A 15,533-nucleotide genomic window follows, 5' to 3' on the forward strand; every position below is an offset into this window, starting at 1 on the left:
GAGAGCACAGGGTCACCATGTGTGGTGTGTGTTTGCCCCATCTTTTCAGGGATGCCTTACCTTGGAACTCGCTTGGCCCGATCTGCTAGTGCTGACTCTTCGCTTTGGCTGCGGATCAGCCTTGAGGTGCCCCACATTGGGTGCCAGATGTCGGGGTCTTTAGTCCCCTTGCTCTTCTTGACCAGCGACAAGGGAAGGAAGCACTCTCCAATAAGGCCAGACTGGGAAAGGTAGGGCCAACTGACCTTCCGCACCCAGCCCTCCGGGCGGAGGACAATCAGATGCGTCAGGGAGACCAGTCACAGAAGGAACTCCAATAATTCTTATTTACTATTTAATGTAACAGAAAACTATATACTACTAAGAAATAGGAAACATTTTGCAAGATTAAATCATACTGAATACAATTGCATAATATATTGGATAAAAATAATTTTAATTGAATAATGACTTCTCTTCTAATGTATGTCTTCGCTAAACATATGCAAACAAGTGCACATGACATAAATTTTTGTCTTTATGAGTCAACTGGTGGCTGGGCACAGTGGTGCACACCTGTAATTCCAGCAGCTCAGGAGGCTGACAACAGTGAGGTGCTAAGCAATTCAGTGAGACCCTGATTTAGGGCTGAGATGTGGCTCAGTGATTGAGTGCCTCTGGGTTCAATCCCTGGTACCCCATACCCTCAAAAAGGAGTCATCCAATGACTTTGAAACTTTTGCATTTTACTTATAATTACTAAATACAATAGTTAAAATTTTTGAAGGTATTTATCTTTCTAGTAATAACATAGCTTACTGAGAAATTTTTTAATCACAACTTTAAAAAAGTCCTTCAGGTGAATGTGTGAAAAAAATCATTGTTTCACCCTTTCTTTATATTTTTTCCATGAAATGTTCCTTTAATAGTTCTGACTTATTTAACTTTAAACCAGAGATTAGAGGCCAAACCACTACCAATGTCCTATATTGTAAATACACTTTATGATATATTTAAATTCAGCTCTTTTGAACCCCGCCAGAATCTTCTGGTTTAAGGACACTATTTACCAGCACTGGGCCCCTTGATAATCAGATATTCGTTTGGCAGAGGATCCTTATGACACATTACTTATGGGACAACAGGAGCCATGAGACACGATGTAAGAGGTAAGCCCTGCTTGGCTGAGAAGACAGGCAGTTGCCTTGGCCTTTGCACAGAGCTCTGAACCGCCTTAGGGAATAAGTAGCAGGAGGTGAACACTGGGATCCTGCTGCGAGGAGCCTCTATTCCCAGCAGACTTTGTCTAGGGGATATGAGGTCTTGCTACAGCCTTCTACTGCTCAGAGGTTGAAAGTTGGGTCTTGTGAACTGTGGTGAGTGTAAGGTCTTCCACAGCCTTGGACTGACCTGGGCACAGCACAGCCCACTTCTCCAAGAGCACCTGAGACAGGCTGGGGCATGGCTTTTAGCTGTTCTGCTTTATTTATCTATGTCACTAAAACTCCTTCTTTAATCATGCTTCCCCTTTCCTGACCTGGCTCTTCTCACCTCCATATTATTTCCTGTATATTTTTCATCCTTTTTTTCTCTGCCTATGTCTCCCTCTCTCTTTTCCCTGTTCTTCTACCTCTGTCTCTCTCACTTTTTGTCACTTCTCTCCTTATTCTCTTTCCCACTTTTTGCTTGGTGTGAACAGAGGGAAAAATATGAGGGAATAGAAAGAACACTATCGGCGGAAGCCACTGAGCTGCACTCCATCATTTCCAGGTACATTGGGAAAGAGATGCTAAATCCAACCTTATTCTGCTGCAGAAAGTTTTTAGTTAAGGTAATTTTAGACTTCCTTATAGTGAACAGTGCTGCTTGGTGGAAGGAGACTTGGGTGGGTTGTTCAAGAAGTTGGGTGGTTTTGAGACCATCTTCTCTAAAATCTTCAATGTCCATTTGCACAGTAATGATGGGGGATTGTTGCACTGCACAGATTCCCTAGGGATTATCAGGTTCATCCTTCCCACTGCTTCATATCCACCCAGCATGTCCTTGGGTCTCTTCTCATAACCTCACTTGGGTTGATGTAAGGTAATGTTTCTCACCTTTTCCCTGGTGAGAAACTTTGTAAGAGGAGCAACAGTAGTCTGCTATGGGCATGGAGAAATGCTTTTTTTTTTTTTTTTTTTTTTTTTTAAATCAATTCATAGGAAAAATAAGGTGATGGGTGGAATGTTTTAATGTTATAATTTTTCTTTCTCAATTCTTTGTACTTCACTTTTGCTTGATGTACCACAATCTATGATGTGAAGATATATGATTTAAAATGTTTTTATCTAACACATACTTTTTTTTGTTAAAGTAAACACAAAAACCAATAAATTTGCAATATAAACATGGTTTTAAATAGCACAAATAACACTAAAAGCAATGTATCTATAATGCTTACTAAGAGGTAGTATATGTTCCAAGTTCAATTTCTCTCTCTCCTCTAACATATTTATGTATATATCCATAGAGCAACTCTATTGTTGCCCCATTTTATAAGTAAAGGAGATAGTTTACGAAATCTTTCTAATGTAACATGAATATTATGTTGCTATGGTGGAACTCAAACCCTTACCAGGAACATATAATGCCTCTTACGAGCTATTTATTTTCCAGGCCTCCTGAAAAGACCTTGAAATATTAAACATGGTGGGTCTTGGACTATGTAAGGACCTTGGGATTGAAGTGGAATTATAGAGTTCAGATTTTAGCTGTGTAACTTTGACACCAGAATTCCTATCCTTTGTCACACATTTGTTTGCTAATCTTGCAGGATGGCTGTAAATGTTCACATCTCTAGTAGATTAAATAGGATCATAGCTATGAAATTTGAGGTGTATGAAGGTTAGCCAACAGAACATCCTTAAGGCAGGCATCCGGTTAGCTATCAGTGAAACCAAATGAGATGGGCAACTACCCTGCAATCTGTTCTGTAAGTGGTTTAAAAAAGAAGCCTTTATTTCAATAGCTGTTACTTCATGATCACCTGGCCATTCCACCAGTGAATTTCATGAATGAAATCCATCATAATCACAATTTATAAACTTTGGTGTTTTTTTTTTTTTTTTTTCCTCTCTAGGAGCAGTAACAACCTTAAACATATGGTGTAGTTTCTCTGAAAGACCCACCTTACTGATAACTAATGTTATCAGTTGCCTCTCATGGGCAACCTCAGGATCAATTCCTCTGATGTTCCCAGCTTTATTCTGATTGGTTTTCCAGGAATGGAGGCCATGGAGCCCTGGCTATCCCTTCCTCTCCTTTTATTCTATGCCATCTCCATTGTGGGCAACAGCCTCATCCTCCTCATTGTAAAGGAGGAACAGAGCTTGCACCAGCCCATGTACTACTTCTTGTCCCTGCTCTCAGTCAACGACTTGGGTGTGTCCTTGTCCACACTGCCAACTGTGCTGGCTGCCCTCTGCTTCCGTGCCCGAGTGATCACCTTTAATGCTTGCTTGACTCAAATGTTTTTCATCCACCTCTTCTCTTGGACAGAGTCTGGCATCCTTCTGGCTATGAGTGTTGATCGCTATGTGGCCATCTGCAACCCACTGCGCTATGCTGCAGTGCTCACCAATACCCGCATCGCGACCATGGGCCTGGGGACTGTCCTCCGCAGCTTTGCTCTCATCCTGGTCTTCCCACTGCTGCTGCACAGACTGCCCTTCTGCCATGCCCAGAATGTTCTCTCCCATCCCTTCTGCCTTCATGTAGATATGATTAAATTGGCATGTACTGATGTCTCCCTCAATAGCCGTTATGGGCTGTCCATTGTGCTGCTCACCTTTGGCCTGGACTCGGCACTCATCCTCTTCTCCTATGGACTCATCCTGCGATCAGTGCTAGCCATCGCCTCTCGGGAGGAGCGTCTTAAGACACTCAATACGTGTGTGTCCCACATCTTGGCTGTGCTTATCTTCTATGTGCCCATGGTTAGTGTGTCCATTGTGCATCGCTTTGGGACTGGCTTGCCCCCTGCTGTCCGTATCCTGATGTCCATCCTCTACCTCTTTGTGCCTCCCATGCTGAATCCTGTCATCTACTCCATTAAGACAAAGGAAATACGCCACAGACTGTTTAAGATGCTTTTCAGGTTCAGATTCTGACTCCTTGGCAGATCTAGAAGCACAGGATGATTTCGTGTTGGGAGAATAGCCAGCCAGCACAGTAGGAATAGCACAATCAGGAAATGTGGGTGATGCCCTTCAAGTTCTAGGATTAGAATATCAGGTTTGTACCTGCCATCTTGGATTGTAACCACAAATTAACCACAAAAATGTCCTTTAGAGGCAGAAAAATGGTCTTTTGTGAAAAATAATCAAAAGAATGCTGAGTATCATCACAGGGCTATTTTAGAGGAGTTGGAGTTGGAAACAAAATTTGAGATATTAGTTGCATTCTAGTTGTGGGCCTGCATAACTCTTAAAAGAGACAGAGGCACAGATAGGAGTGATTATGAGAATACAACATTTTCAATGTGTAAGTTTAGTGTGGGTGATTGATTTTTGATACCGTCCTCAGCCAGGGTCTTTGATACCACAGTCTTTGAAAAAAATGTGCTTTAACAGTTTTGGTATTGAAGTGGTCAGAAGGAGGCTCTAGGATTCCTAGGATTTCTTTCCCAATGGGATAGACCAGGAGGTATGCAGGCGCTTGACTTCATTTCCACAAACTAAACTGCCCTTCCCTTCTCTATCTCCTGAGATGTCTCTCTCTCTTTCTCATATCTGTGTGCTTTCCCTGGACAGAATCTGAGTTCCCTGGGGTAGCAGTCTTTTCTTATTCTATTCCATCCATCCACAGAAAACCTCCTAAGGGCCCTCCACTAAGCTATCTGATGGTGCTAGTGTAATAATGCAAGAGTACCTGAACAAGTGTCAGAGTAAACGATAACAAATGAATAAATGAGAAGATAATGATTGAACAAATTAATGGATAAGCATGTGAACTCTTTTCTCATATTAGAGTTTCATGTCTGAATGTTTCTTCTTTCTCTAGACTCCACAATCTCCCCTACAGATACAGTGTAAATGAGAAGTAAGATCCTCTACAACCTGAATGAACTTCTCTATGTCTTAATTTTTTTATTTGTGAAATGAGACACCGATCTCTGATTTAGTTACCTTCTAAGCTCGTTTTGAAGTTAACTAAAATAAATTGCTCTAAGATTGGATAATAAAATAATTATTCAGCTTATTTCCTATTATTATTATTATTATTATTATTGTTATTATCTTTTTTGTGGTACTAAAGATTGAACCCAGGGCTGCTCTTCCATTGAGTTATATCCCCAGCCCTTTTTATTTTTTGTTTTGTATGGGTCTTAAAAGTTTCCCAAACTGGTCTTGAACTTGCAATTCTCTTGCCTCAGCCTTTCCAGAGTTGCTAGGATTACAGGTGTGCATCACTGTGCCTGGTCAAGTTTCTCATATTATTTTTATTCAGCAAGGATAAATGGAATATTCTGTTCAGTTTCAAAATATCACAATCACAAACCATTGTCTAAGAACTGCTTAAGAGTTTTCTGTACCTTAACTTTAAGTAGTACTGTTTATTACCTGTTTTATATTCCCACTGTACTCAGGTACCTGTTTAATCATATCTTTTTGGTTAATTTGTCACCTCTGCTCGACTCTAAGCAACTCATGTCTAGGAACCATGGTTTCATTTAACTCTTGAACCTCTAATACAGGGCCTGAAACACTTCAGACTCACACAAATATAATTCAGGAATGAAATAAAAATGATTATATTTGTACAACTATAAATCAACAATAGAATGTGGGAAAATGATTGTAGTTGCATATATTTGCATGCCAACATGCTCTTTATACTTTAATGCTTATTATGTCCTATACTGTTTTACCCTAAAATAGATTATAATTTTACTGAAGTACAGTTTTATATAAAGTCTTGTTACTGGTCAGTTTAAATATCATATGTATTATAAGTGAATAAAAACCAAATTGACATTTCAAGCTTTGTACTAACACACTTGGGATATTTACATTGCTTATAGCTTATGTACTATCTGACCTACCCATGGAATTTTACTAGAGTGATGTCATTGTATACGACTTTTAATAGGTGTTTAAATAAATATTTTTGGGTTGATGTTGTTTAATGATGTTGAATCCATCACAACTATGACATAATGAAATTATTGCTATGATATGTGAAAAATGTGATTTCACTATAATTATCTTGTCCTTTTCCAGAACTCTAAAGCCATGGTTTAGTTATTTTTATGTGCCTGTGAAAGTTATGTAGGGACATCTAGGTTACTGTTTTCCACAACACATTCCATAAATAATGGCAGTCAGTGGGCCTGGGGAGATAGCTCAGTTGGTAGAGTGCTTGCCTTGTAAGTACAAGGCCCTGGGTTCGATCCCCAGCACCCAAAAATAAAAATAATAATAATAAAAAAATAATGGCAGTCAGAATGCATCTCTTGGTCTTGGAATCTTCCCAGTCTGAAAGGGGCTCAGCAGACATTTGCTGTTGGCACTTGTCATCTTCTAAGTTGATTAATTGGAGTGCTAATGGCTCTGTCTGGATCCGACATTTCCTTATCTGGAAATGTTCCTCAGACTAGTTCCCTAGTTTGCCAACGAGAGCTATGATTACAGCCATGTTCTCACCATTGCAGCGCCCTGGTCATGAAGGTCATCAGGTATATCCAGTACTAGGTCTTGGCTGCTTTAACCTCTTCCTATGATTCAGTCTTCACTGCTCAGAGTCTGCTTGGTTCATAATCCATACTTCTAGAACTGCAATATGAATTGTGCCTGGTGTCTTTAAGAAAGACTAGGGACGCCCAGTCTTGGGTGAGGAAAGCTCCATCATTAGTCCCTTGATTAGCAATGACTATATTTCCATCCTGAGAAGATGGAGAGGATCAGAACTGTCACTTTGTATCATTTTATAACTAAACATCCCCAAGTACAATAAAAACACTTAGTGACACCCACAGTATATGGCATTGACGTTCTTTTTTTGTTGTTGTTGTTACTGGGGACTGAATCCAGAAACATTTTACCCCTGAGCTTCATCTTCAACACTTTACATCTCTTACTTTGAGACAGAGTCTTGTCAAATTGCTGAACTGGCCTCAAACTTGGGATCAAACTGTTTAGGATGCTGGAAACAAAGGCTGATATGTTTACTCAGCCCCTCAGATCACTGGGATTACAGGCCTGCGCTACTGTGCCTGGCAGCATTAAAGTTCTATACAGAGAACTGAGGGAAGGAGATGCAAACTTGGTTCCGTGGGAATGAAAAACATGGTGTCCAATGAAAACGTCCTGGAGGACATTATATTAAATAAAATAAAGAAGTCTCAGAAAGAGAAATAACTCATGATCTCATTCATGTGTGGAATCCCTGGAGAGAGCAGCAGGGGGAGAATGGGGAGAAGCTGGTCCCTGTCCCTGGATACATTGTTACAATGAGACAGGAGGAATAAGTTGTGGTTTCTTACAGCATAAGATGATTATAATTAAAAATAATCCATTCATTGTATATATCTAACTAACTAAAAGAGAGAATTTCGAATGTTCTTACCACAAATAAATAAATGTTTAATATATATGCTAATAACCTTGATTTGATCATTACACAATATATACATGTATTGATACATAACATAGTAACCCATAAATAAATATAATCACTATGTATCAATCAAAAACAAAAGTAAAACAAAAATTACTTAAAGTAAAATGTGAACTGGAAGAAACTTCAGCAGATAAGTGTGTGTGATAAAGAAAAGAAATACATGTGATCAAGGAATCAGGATTGCTATTGTAATTTTTTGGTGCTGGGGATCTAACCCAGGGCCATGTGCCTGCTAAGCAAGTGTTCTACTACTGAGCTAAGAATATGCTCTCCTGCATTAAAATCCTGACTCCTAGATTTTACCACATCTTTAGTACCCAGGAATCAGGATTTTAATGCAGGAGAACAGTAGGGCAAATCCACCGGTATCAGCTGCATAATAGTCCTGGAAACTCATACAGAGATAAGCAAGAGAAGAGAGCTCTAGGTGGAGGTTCTCAAGAAAAGAGAGTTTAGTAGAAAAGTAGTGAATTAAAAGGGTGAACAGATTTGAGGAAATGATAAAATCAATGGTTTAATTAAGTAGTCCAAATGTAATGTACCTTAGATATTGTTTAAGATGCTTCTATATTTACATTTCATATTTTCTTCCCTCTCATAACACTCACACCAAGTGTTCTGATCACCTACTTCTATCATATAATCTTACTTTTTATTTTAGAAGAATGTTGATGTGATTCGACAGGAATTCTGAACTTCCTATTACTAAGTCTGAGTGTGTCCTCTTTATCTTATTCAAAGCAATGTTGGTAAAGTCCCTATTCTGCAGAATACTTGACCCCACCATTGTCACCATTTATAGACTTCATAGGTGAATATTTAATATCTAATTTCTTACTCTGAAGTCTTCGAATCCCTGTGTTCTACCATCCGTTTCAAGAAAATAATAGTTTGATTAATGCGATGATAAGAGACACAGAGAAAATGTTAAGACAGAACAACTTCCAATATTCTAAGTCAGTCATAGAAGGTTTCCAGATCATTCCCTTTCAAGGTTAATCCCTGCATTTGTGTTGTCCAGTCTGTGAAGAATGACACTTCTTTGTTCTCTGCCTTCCTCTTCCTGCCGCCTAAGGCTTAATGTATTTGCTTTCTATTGCTGTCGTAAGAAATGATCACACATTTAGCAGTTTACAACGACAAAATCTCTTATAATTTCTGTAAGTCAGAAATTTCGGGAAGAATCTGCTTTGAAACTCACTTAGGCTGTTGGTTCCAGTCAGTTCCCTGTAGTGGTAGGGCTGAGGTTTTCCATTCCTTTGCAAAGGATTCAGTTGTGGCTTTGTCCATGTTAATCCTCACGCTTTCCAATTGAATCCTTCAAGTAATGATGGACTGTGTGCCTCTCATACTTTGAATTCCTGACTTATCTGCCTCATTGTTGTGACTCTAGCCTGGAAAATTCTGTGCTGTTAAGGGATTGTGAGATTTCATGAAGTCCACCTGAATCATCCAAAAGGAAAAAGAAAAAAATTCCCATCTCATGGTGCATAATCTAATAGAGTCTTCAAAGTTCATGGAATGACGTATTCATAGGTTCAGAACATAGGCATCACTGGGGAGGCATTCTTCCAGCCTCATTCACCTCAGTAATATTCACTCAGTAACATTCACTTATTCTTGAAGAGATGACAGCACTATGAGTGACCTGGAAACTTCCTATGACTGCCTTAGAATATTGCACGTTGTCCTTTGTCTTGCCTTAACATTTTCTCTGTGTCTTTCGTCATTGCATTAATTGAACTATGAATTGATACACCTATTCATCTACATACCCCATGACTAATATCATGTCCAGGTTTATTATTACTTGTGTTATATTCATCTTATTCCATAGACCTTGAATGTAGGCACTGTGACAGTTGAAAACTTTTGTTGTTGTTGTATTCATATGGGAAAAGTTAAAGAGAAAGACGTTGAACAAGGAACCATGGACACTGAATTCTGAAAAATCCCTGTGTACTGAGCAGGTTTAGGGTGGCTTCCTGACCTGTGTGCATGAGATTGGTGTGACTGTGGGAAGATCTAAGACTTTTCTAGAGTCACTGAATCCTGTGTTCTGATTTATCTCTGAAAGGATTCTTGAAAAGTACCTGCATTTTCAGGAACACTGGATATGTGAGAGGAACTTTCTAAAGTGACTTTCTCCCTGGTTTGGTTCAAGTGTGAGCCTGCTGTTACTAAACTCTCTTCCTTCCAGCTGTATCTGCTAGTGTTTTCCTGTAATTAAGTTCTTCAGGCTACTCCAAGTGTTTATTCTTATTAGTCTGAACACATAGCTCAATGTCCATCTCTAGGTGTTTACACTCAGGAGTTAATTTCTGGAACTGAAACCTAACCATGAACTTCTACTGATGCTGTATGGCAGCCAGTGGGCTTCCTGCTTCCCACACAGTCACTCTCGTAATCATCCCAATCATTCTGTGATATGAGATCATTAACTATGGATGAAAAATGAAACTGTGGTTTAGAGACTTTGTCAAGACCAGTGGAAGAATCTGAACTCAAAACCAGGTTCACCTTCTCAAGGCAAGTGGTCAATCTTGACTCCAAATCAGTTGCCGAACTTTATTAAGTAGCCTCTATTGCCTAGGTATTTAAGTATTTGTGAAGAAACCAACACAGTGCTGTGTTCTTAATACCTCATTAATAAAGGAACATATTTGAGATATAACCACATTCTGCTTGGTCAGGCATGGTGCACCGGTTTTCGTCATGCTGGGGGTCAATTTCATGGATGATCCAGGTGAGAATTTCACTTGTTCTAGTAAACTCAAATGCTGAAATTTAGTCTTATGGCTTGAACTCTCTTCTTAGTGTTCTTTTTATCAAGACTCCTATGGGTTTGATCACAGGTGTAGAGTGGGCAGGACATAAACTGATTTAGATGAAAAAGATATAACTATCATTCTGCCACTAATGAGGTATATAATTGAGATATCTAGTCAGATATTTCCAATTACTTCTAAAATGAGGGTCTAGTTACAAAGTTCAGATCATTCCTGCTCATGGGACATGAAGGACCTGTCAGGGAGGTGTGGAGCACTGTTGATGTTCTGTATTCCCAGAAGTCCATGAACACCTGAGCTGATAGCAGCATAAGGGACTTCCTGGAATCAGCCATATATTACTCAGACCAGTGAGTTGGCAGAGGTTAACTGTGGGCTACCAACAGGGCATGCAGAGCTTCCAGTTCTGCTCTTCCTTTCAGTGTAAGAGTTCTCTCAAGTAGGTAAGTTGAAGTTTCAGAAGCTCTAAATTCAGATCATAAGCCACCTACTCTTGGCTTAGAAATTCCAAGTGCTAAGATACAGCAACTTCCCTGCACAGGTTTCTCTTCGGTAGGTCAATTTATGTGTTAGAAGCTCCAAATTCAGGTCCTGAGGAATTCTATTCTTAGATATACTGAGGGCTGCAATATGACAATCTGAAGAAAACTCTGCACCTATTTCAATTTGTTTATTTATTTATTTATTTATTTACATGCGTGCTCTCTCTCTCATCACATTTCCACATCTACATTTTCTATCCATTGCTCTTGGTCTCTGAAATCCCACCACGCTTTCTACTTTATACACTATTCTCTCAGAAGGAATACTCCATCAGGCTGAGCTTTGGAAGGATATGCCTTGGTGTAAATACACATTCTATATTTTCCTCAGAAAAAAAATTGTTATTAAGGTACAAAAGATCCTGGCTATTTAGAAGCTATTTGGAAAGATTCTACTTATGCTCAAAGATTCCAAATAGGTGAGTTTTTTAATTACATAGAGAGGTAAACAAAGATATAGTGGGAAGGGGGCCTAAGGATGCAGCATGAAGAAAACAAGTGCATCCTGAGAACAAAAGAAGAGGTGGTTTGAACGCAGGTGCAGCAACAAACTAGATGAGAGGCTGGAGGTGAGGGAAGAGCAGGCTTTCATATTCAGAGGTACAACATCTTTGATCCCAGGAGTTCTGATAACCATTCACTCTGGATTTTCACTAACCCTGATGAAGCCCTTGCAGTCAGCACAGCATTAGTAGTGACTGAAACCATAAAGAAGAGTTAAGGTTGAATTTTTAGAAATGGTGGTACAGAATTTTTATTCACAAGGTTCACAAGACTGTAATGCAGGGTAGACAGAGAAGTGTACACAGTAGGAGCTGTACTTTAGATCTCTGTGGGGTGGAGAGTTTCACCTCTACTGGTATTGATCAGCCATGGAAGATGATTTGAAAAGGTGTGTGTAAACAGGGAAACTCGAGGAGCATCCTGTATTAAGGTTTAAAATGAGAGCATGTGGACAGATCTGGGTATCTGCAGGAAAGAGGAAATGAATTTTGAGAATCAAGGAGAGAACTATTGATTTAATGCTGACATTAAAATGGGACATCATTCTAGGCTAATGAGTTTGAATTTGGTCAATTGATAATGAGGGACCATTTAATGTTTTAATAAGAGAATTGCATTTTCACAGTTTTCTTTAGAAATATTTGTTCCACTTTAGTTAGAGATAAATTAGAGAGAGGCTAGGGATAGATTAGGAGGCAGTTATGGCTTGATAATATGATATCTTGACTCTGAAGTGTGGAAGGAAATGGAGAAAGGTGCTAAGAGAGGCACTTTGGGGTCAATATTTTAGTCAACTGTTATGTTGTTTAATGCAATGGGCAAAGGAAAAGGAGGAGGCAAAGTGATGTATGGATTTTAAGTCTCAGTCTTCATTATCAGAGAAAAAAACAGATGAAAAGCAGATCTGTATGGTAGACAAGTAAATACTAACTCCATGGTTTTAAGAAATAGAGAGTATTTGATTCTGAAATTATTTGTTAAGAAATTACTTTCAGTGAATTAAGTTCTTCAGGGAGAAAAGCAGTGCTGTAAGCTGAATGGATAGAAGAATGACGCAAAGGGAGGGAACATGGAAGTCCAGCACATCCTGATGAATTACTCCATGAACATCCATCTTCCTGTGCATTTACCTTCCAGCTGGATGAGAGGATGGAGGAAAGGAGTAACTATGGGGTTAGGGAGCTGGGAGTCATAGCAAGGTAGTGGAGGCCCAAGAGCATGAAAGACTGGGAAGAGGAAAGGTTGTGGTCTAATGAGTAAGTGGTTTGCTCTGGAATGGGCACAGAGTTGAGGAAGTAGTGACAAGGAGTGTCTTCTCTCTTGTCTTGAGAAAATGAGAACCATGAATTGAACAGAGGAAGAGTTAGAGTTTTATCTGAGAAAGAGTGCTAGACACAAGTGCAAGGGAGTATAAAGTGTACCTCTGTGTCCTTTGCAGGCCTGTGGCCCTACCATCTAGGAAGGAGTGCAGCATGGGAGGAGACTCCCACAACAGCTCAGGGTGGCCTCCTTTCACCTTGACAGGACTCCCAGGGCTGGAGGCCTCCCAGCACTGGATGATTTTGCTCCTTGGACTCCTCTACACTGTCTCCATTGTGGGCAATGGCCTGATCCTTTTCATTATCAAGGAGGAGCAGAGCTTGCATCAGCCTATGTACTACTTCCTGTCCCTGCTCTCAGTTAATGACCTGGGTGTGTCTTTCTCCACGCTGCCCACAGTACTGGCCACCTTTTGCTTCCACATCAGAGAAATCAGTTTCAATTCTTGCATGGCCCAAATGTTCTTCATTCATTTTTTCTCTTTCATTGAGTCTGGGATCCTGCTGGTCATGAGCTTTGACCGCTATGTGGCCATCTGTCACCCCCTGCACTATGCTACAGTGCTCACTGAGGCCCGTGTGGTGCAGATGGGCATGTCTGCTATTGTCCGCAGTTTCTGCATGATTCTCCCTCTGCCTTTCCTTCTGTTGAGGCTGCCCTTCTGCAAGGCCAACGTGCTCTCCCATGCCTACTGCCTGCATCCAGATCTGATCCGTCTGCCCTGTGGCGATGTCACCATCAGTAATATCTTTGGTTTAGTCATTGTCATCTCTACCTTTGGCCTGGATTCTGCACTAGTATTCCTCTCCTACGTGCTCATCCTGCGTTCTGTGCTTGCCATTGCCTCCAGGGAGGAACGGTTGAAGACGCTCAACACGTGTGTGTCACACATGTGTGCTGTGCTCATCTTCTATGTGCCCAAGGTTGGCGTGTCCATGGTTGCACGCTATGGGAGGCATGCCCCACCATATGTACACACACTCATGTCCCTTATTTATCTATTTGTGCCTCCTATGCTCAACCCTGTCATCTATTCTATCAAAACCAAAGAGATTCAGCGAAGGCTTTGCAAAATATTTCTGGGAGCCACTTTTTGAGCAAAAGATATGTTGAAAATTCCCCTTAACTCCACAAATTTAAGCTTTTTGATAAGGAATTTTAAATATCCTTTTGGTCACATAAGTTACTGTTGGGATTCCTGTCATGAGATGTTCAATGACCCCTGGCAGTAGCTCAGAAACAAGCCAAAAGCATTTCATGGTAAAGTGGGCCAGAATTTAGTGAAAAAATTTGTCGTGTTTACTTCTTTAAAATACAATGATGAATATCCTCAAAATCAGTTCTATCTTTTGTCATAATATGTTTATATCTTTTTTAACATGCATCATCACACAGGAAATTAGTACTGATTTGGAAGCAATTTGTAATGCAGAAGGGATTTTCAATATCAAAGATTATATTAAAGAGATGTTAGTTAAGTTCATACACACAGAATCATGATGTATGCCAGTATTTATTTTCTATACCATATGCTATTTACCTGAAATAAATGTAATAAAAAATAAATTGCATTAAATGATCAAGATTTTAAGTAGTATTAAATTTTGGCCAACTTCATGTTATAATTTAAATTATATGTCTGTGTGTATATAGCTACAAGAAAATAATAAAGTAGAATAACTATAGTACACTATGTGAAATACAATGTGTTCTCTCAATATTCATGATCTTGTAAGACTTTGGGGCTATACTTTTATGACAAAAAAGAGAAAATTAAATAAATAAAACATTTTAAGACATTAGGAAAAAATAAACACTTTGAAAATGATTGAAAATACTTAAAGTCATAAGTTAGTATGAATGGAAAAGAGAAAGTAATGAAAAAATCTAGTCTTTTAACAAGATTCTAAAACTGATGAACAATGCAAACAAATGAAAATAAAATATAGTTATCACACATGTTAACAGTATGGAGATATTTTTAAATTATGGAGGAATGTTCTATGAATAATTTAAATCTTGACTAAACTGATATTTTTGGGAAAATAATAAAATGTAAACATCTGAAGAATTAAGAGATGATTGGGGAAGAAATAATGAATTATAAAAGAATTATCCTGCCATTCACATCTAAAACATGACAAGAGCCTTTCCTTACTCTCCCTGCAAAATTTCAAAAAATTTTACAACTGATACAGTATTTATTAAATGATAACTAATATTGGAAATCTAAACAACATTGCAAATAAAGCTCTGATAAATTACGTGGGAGAAAATATATCAGCAAAAAATCCTATAGACTAAACTTACTAATGACAACATAGGTATAAATAGTAGAAGTTGTGAAGTCAACTAAACAACATGGAAAAAAAGAATAATGTACATATATTTTAGAATTAAAGAAATTATTTTCAGAAATGTTGCAATATGAATTATCAAAAAGAAGTGTGATAATAAAACATATGTAATCGACGGTAGATTTTAAAACACATGAAATGAAAAATAATACATCCTAGCTTAAATCAATTTATTTTCTCTGTATATATTTTTTTAGTTTTTAAGATCACAAATTTCTGGCTAAAATAAGAGAAAAACAATTTTTTCTTTCTTTTCGTTTTCCTTTCCTTTCCTTTCCTTTCCTTTCTTTTCTTTTCTTTTTTCTTTTTTCTTTGTTTGTCCCAGGGATTAAACCCAAGAGTGCTTAGCCACAGAGTCACATCCCCAGTGCTTTTAATTTTTT

The 15,533-nt window shown here is 38.8% G+C and overlaps 2 protein-coding genes across 2 annotated transcripts; both read left to right on the forward strand.

Moving 5' to 3' along the window:
- Nucleotides 1-3,179: 3,179 nt before the first annotated feature.
- Nucleotides 3,180-4,127, forward strand: LOC124960120 (olfactory receptor 51I2-like). Its single transcript, XM_047518683.1, has one exon. The coding sequence runs from the start codon at nucleotides 3,180-3,182 to the stop codon at nucleotides 4,125-4,127; it is 948 nt and encodes a 315-aa protein (XP_047374639.1).
- Nucleotides 4,128-12,945: 8,818 nt separating this feature from the next.
- Nucleotides 12,946-13,890, forward strand: LOC124960165 (olfactory receptor 51I2-like). Its single transcript, XM_047518735.1, has one exon. The coding sequence runs from the start codon at nucleotides 12,946-12,948 to the stop codon at nucleotides 13,888-13,890; it is 945 nt and encodes a 314-aa protein (XP_047374691.1).
- The last annotated feature ends 1,643 nt before the right edge of the window (nucleotides 13,891-15,533 follow it).

This window comes from Sciurus carolinensis, chromosome 11 (genome assembly GCF_902686445.1).
Source record: "Sciurus carolinensis chromosome 11, mSciCar1.2, whole genome shotgun sequence".
Classification (NCBI taxonomy): Eukaryota; Metazoa; Chordata; class Mammalia; order Rodentia; family Sciuridae; genus Sciurus; species Sciurus carolinensis.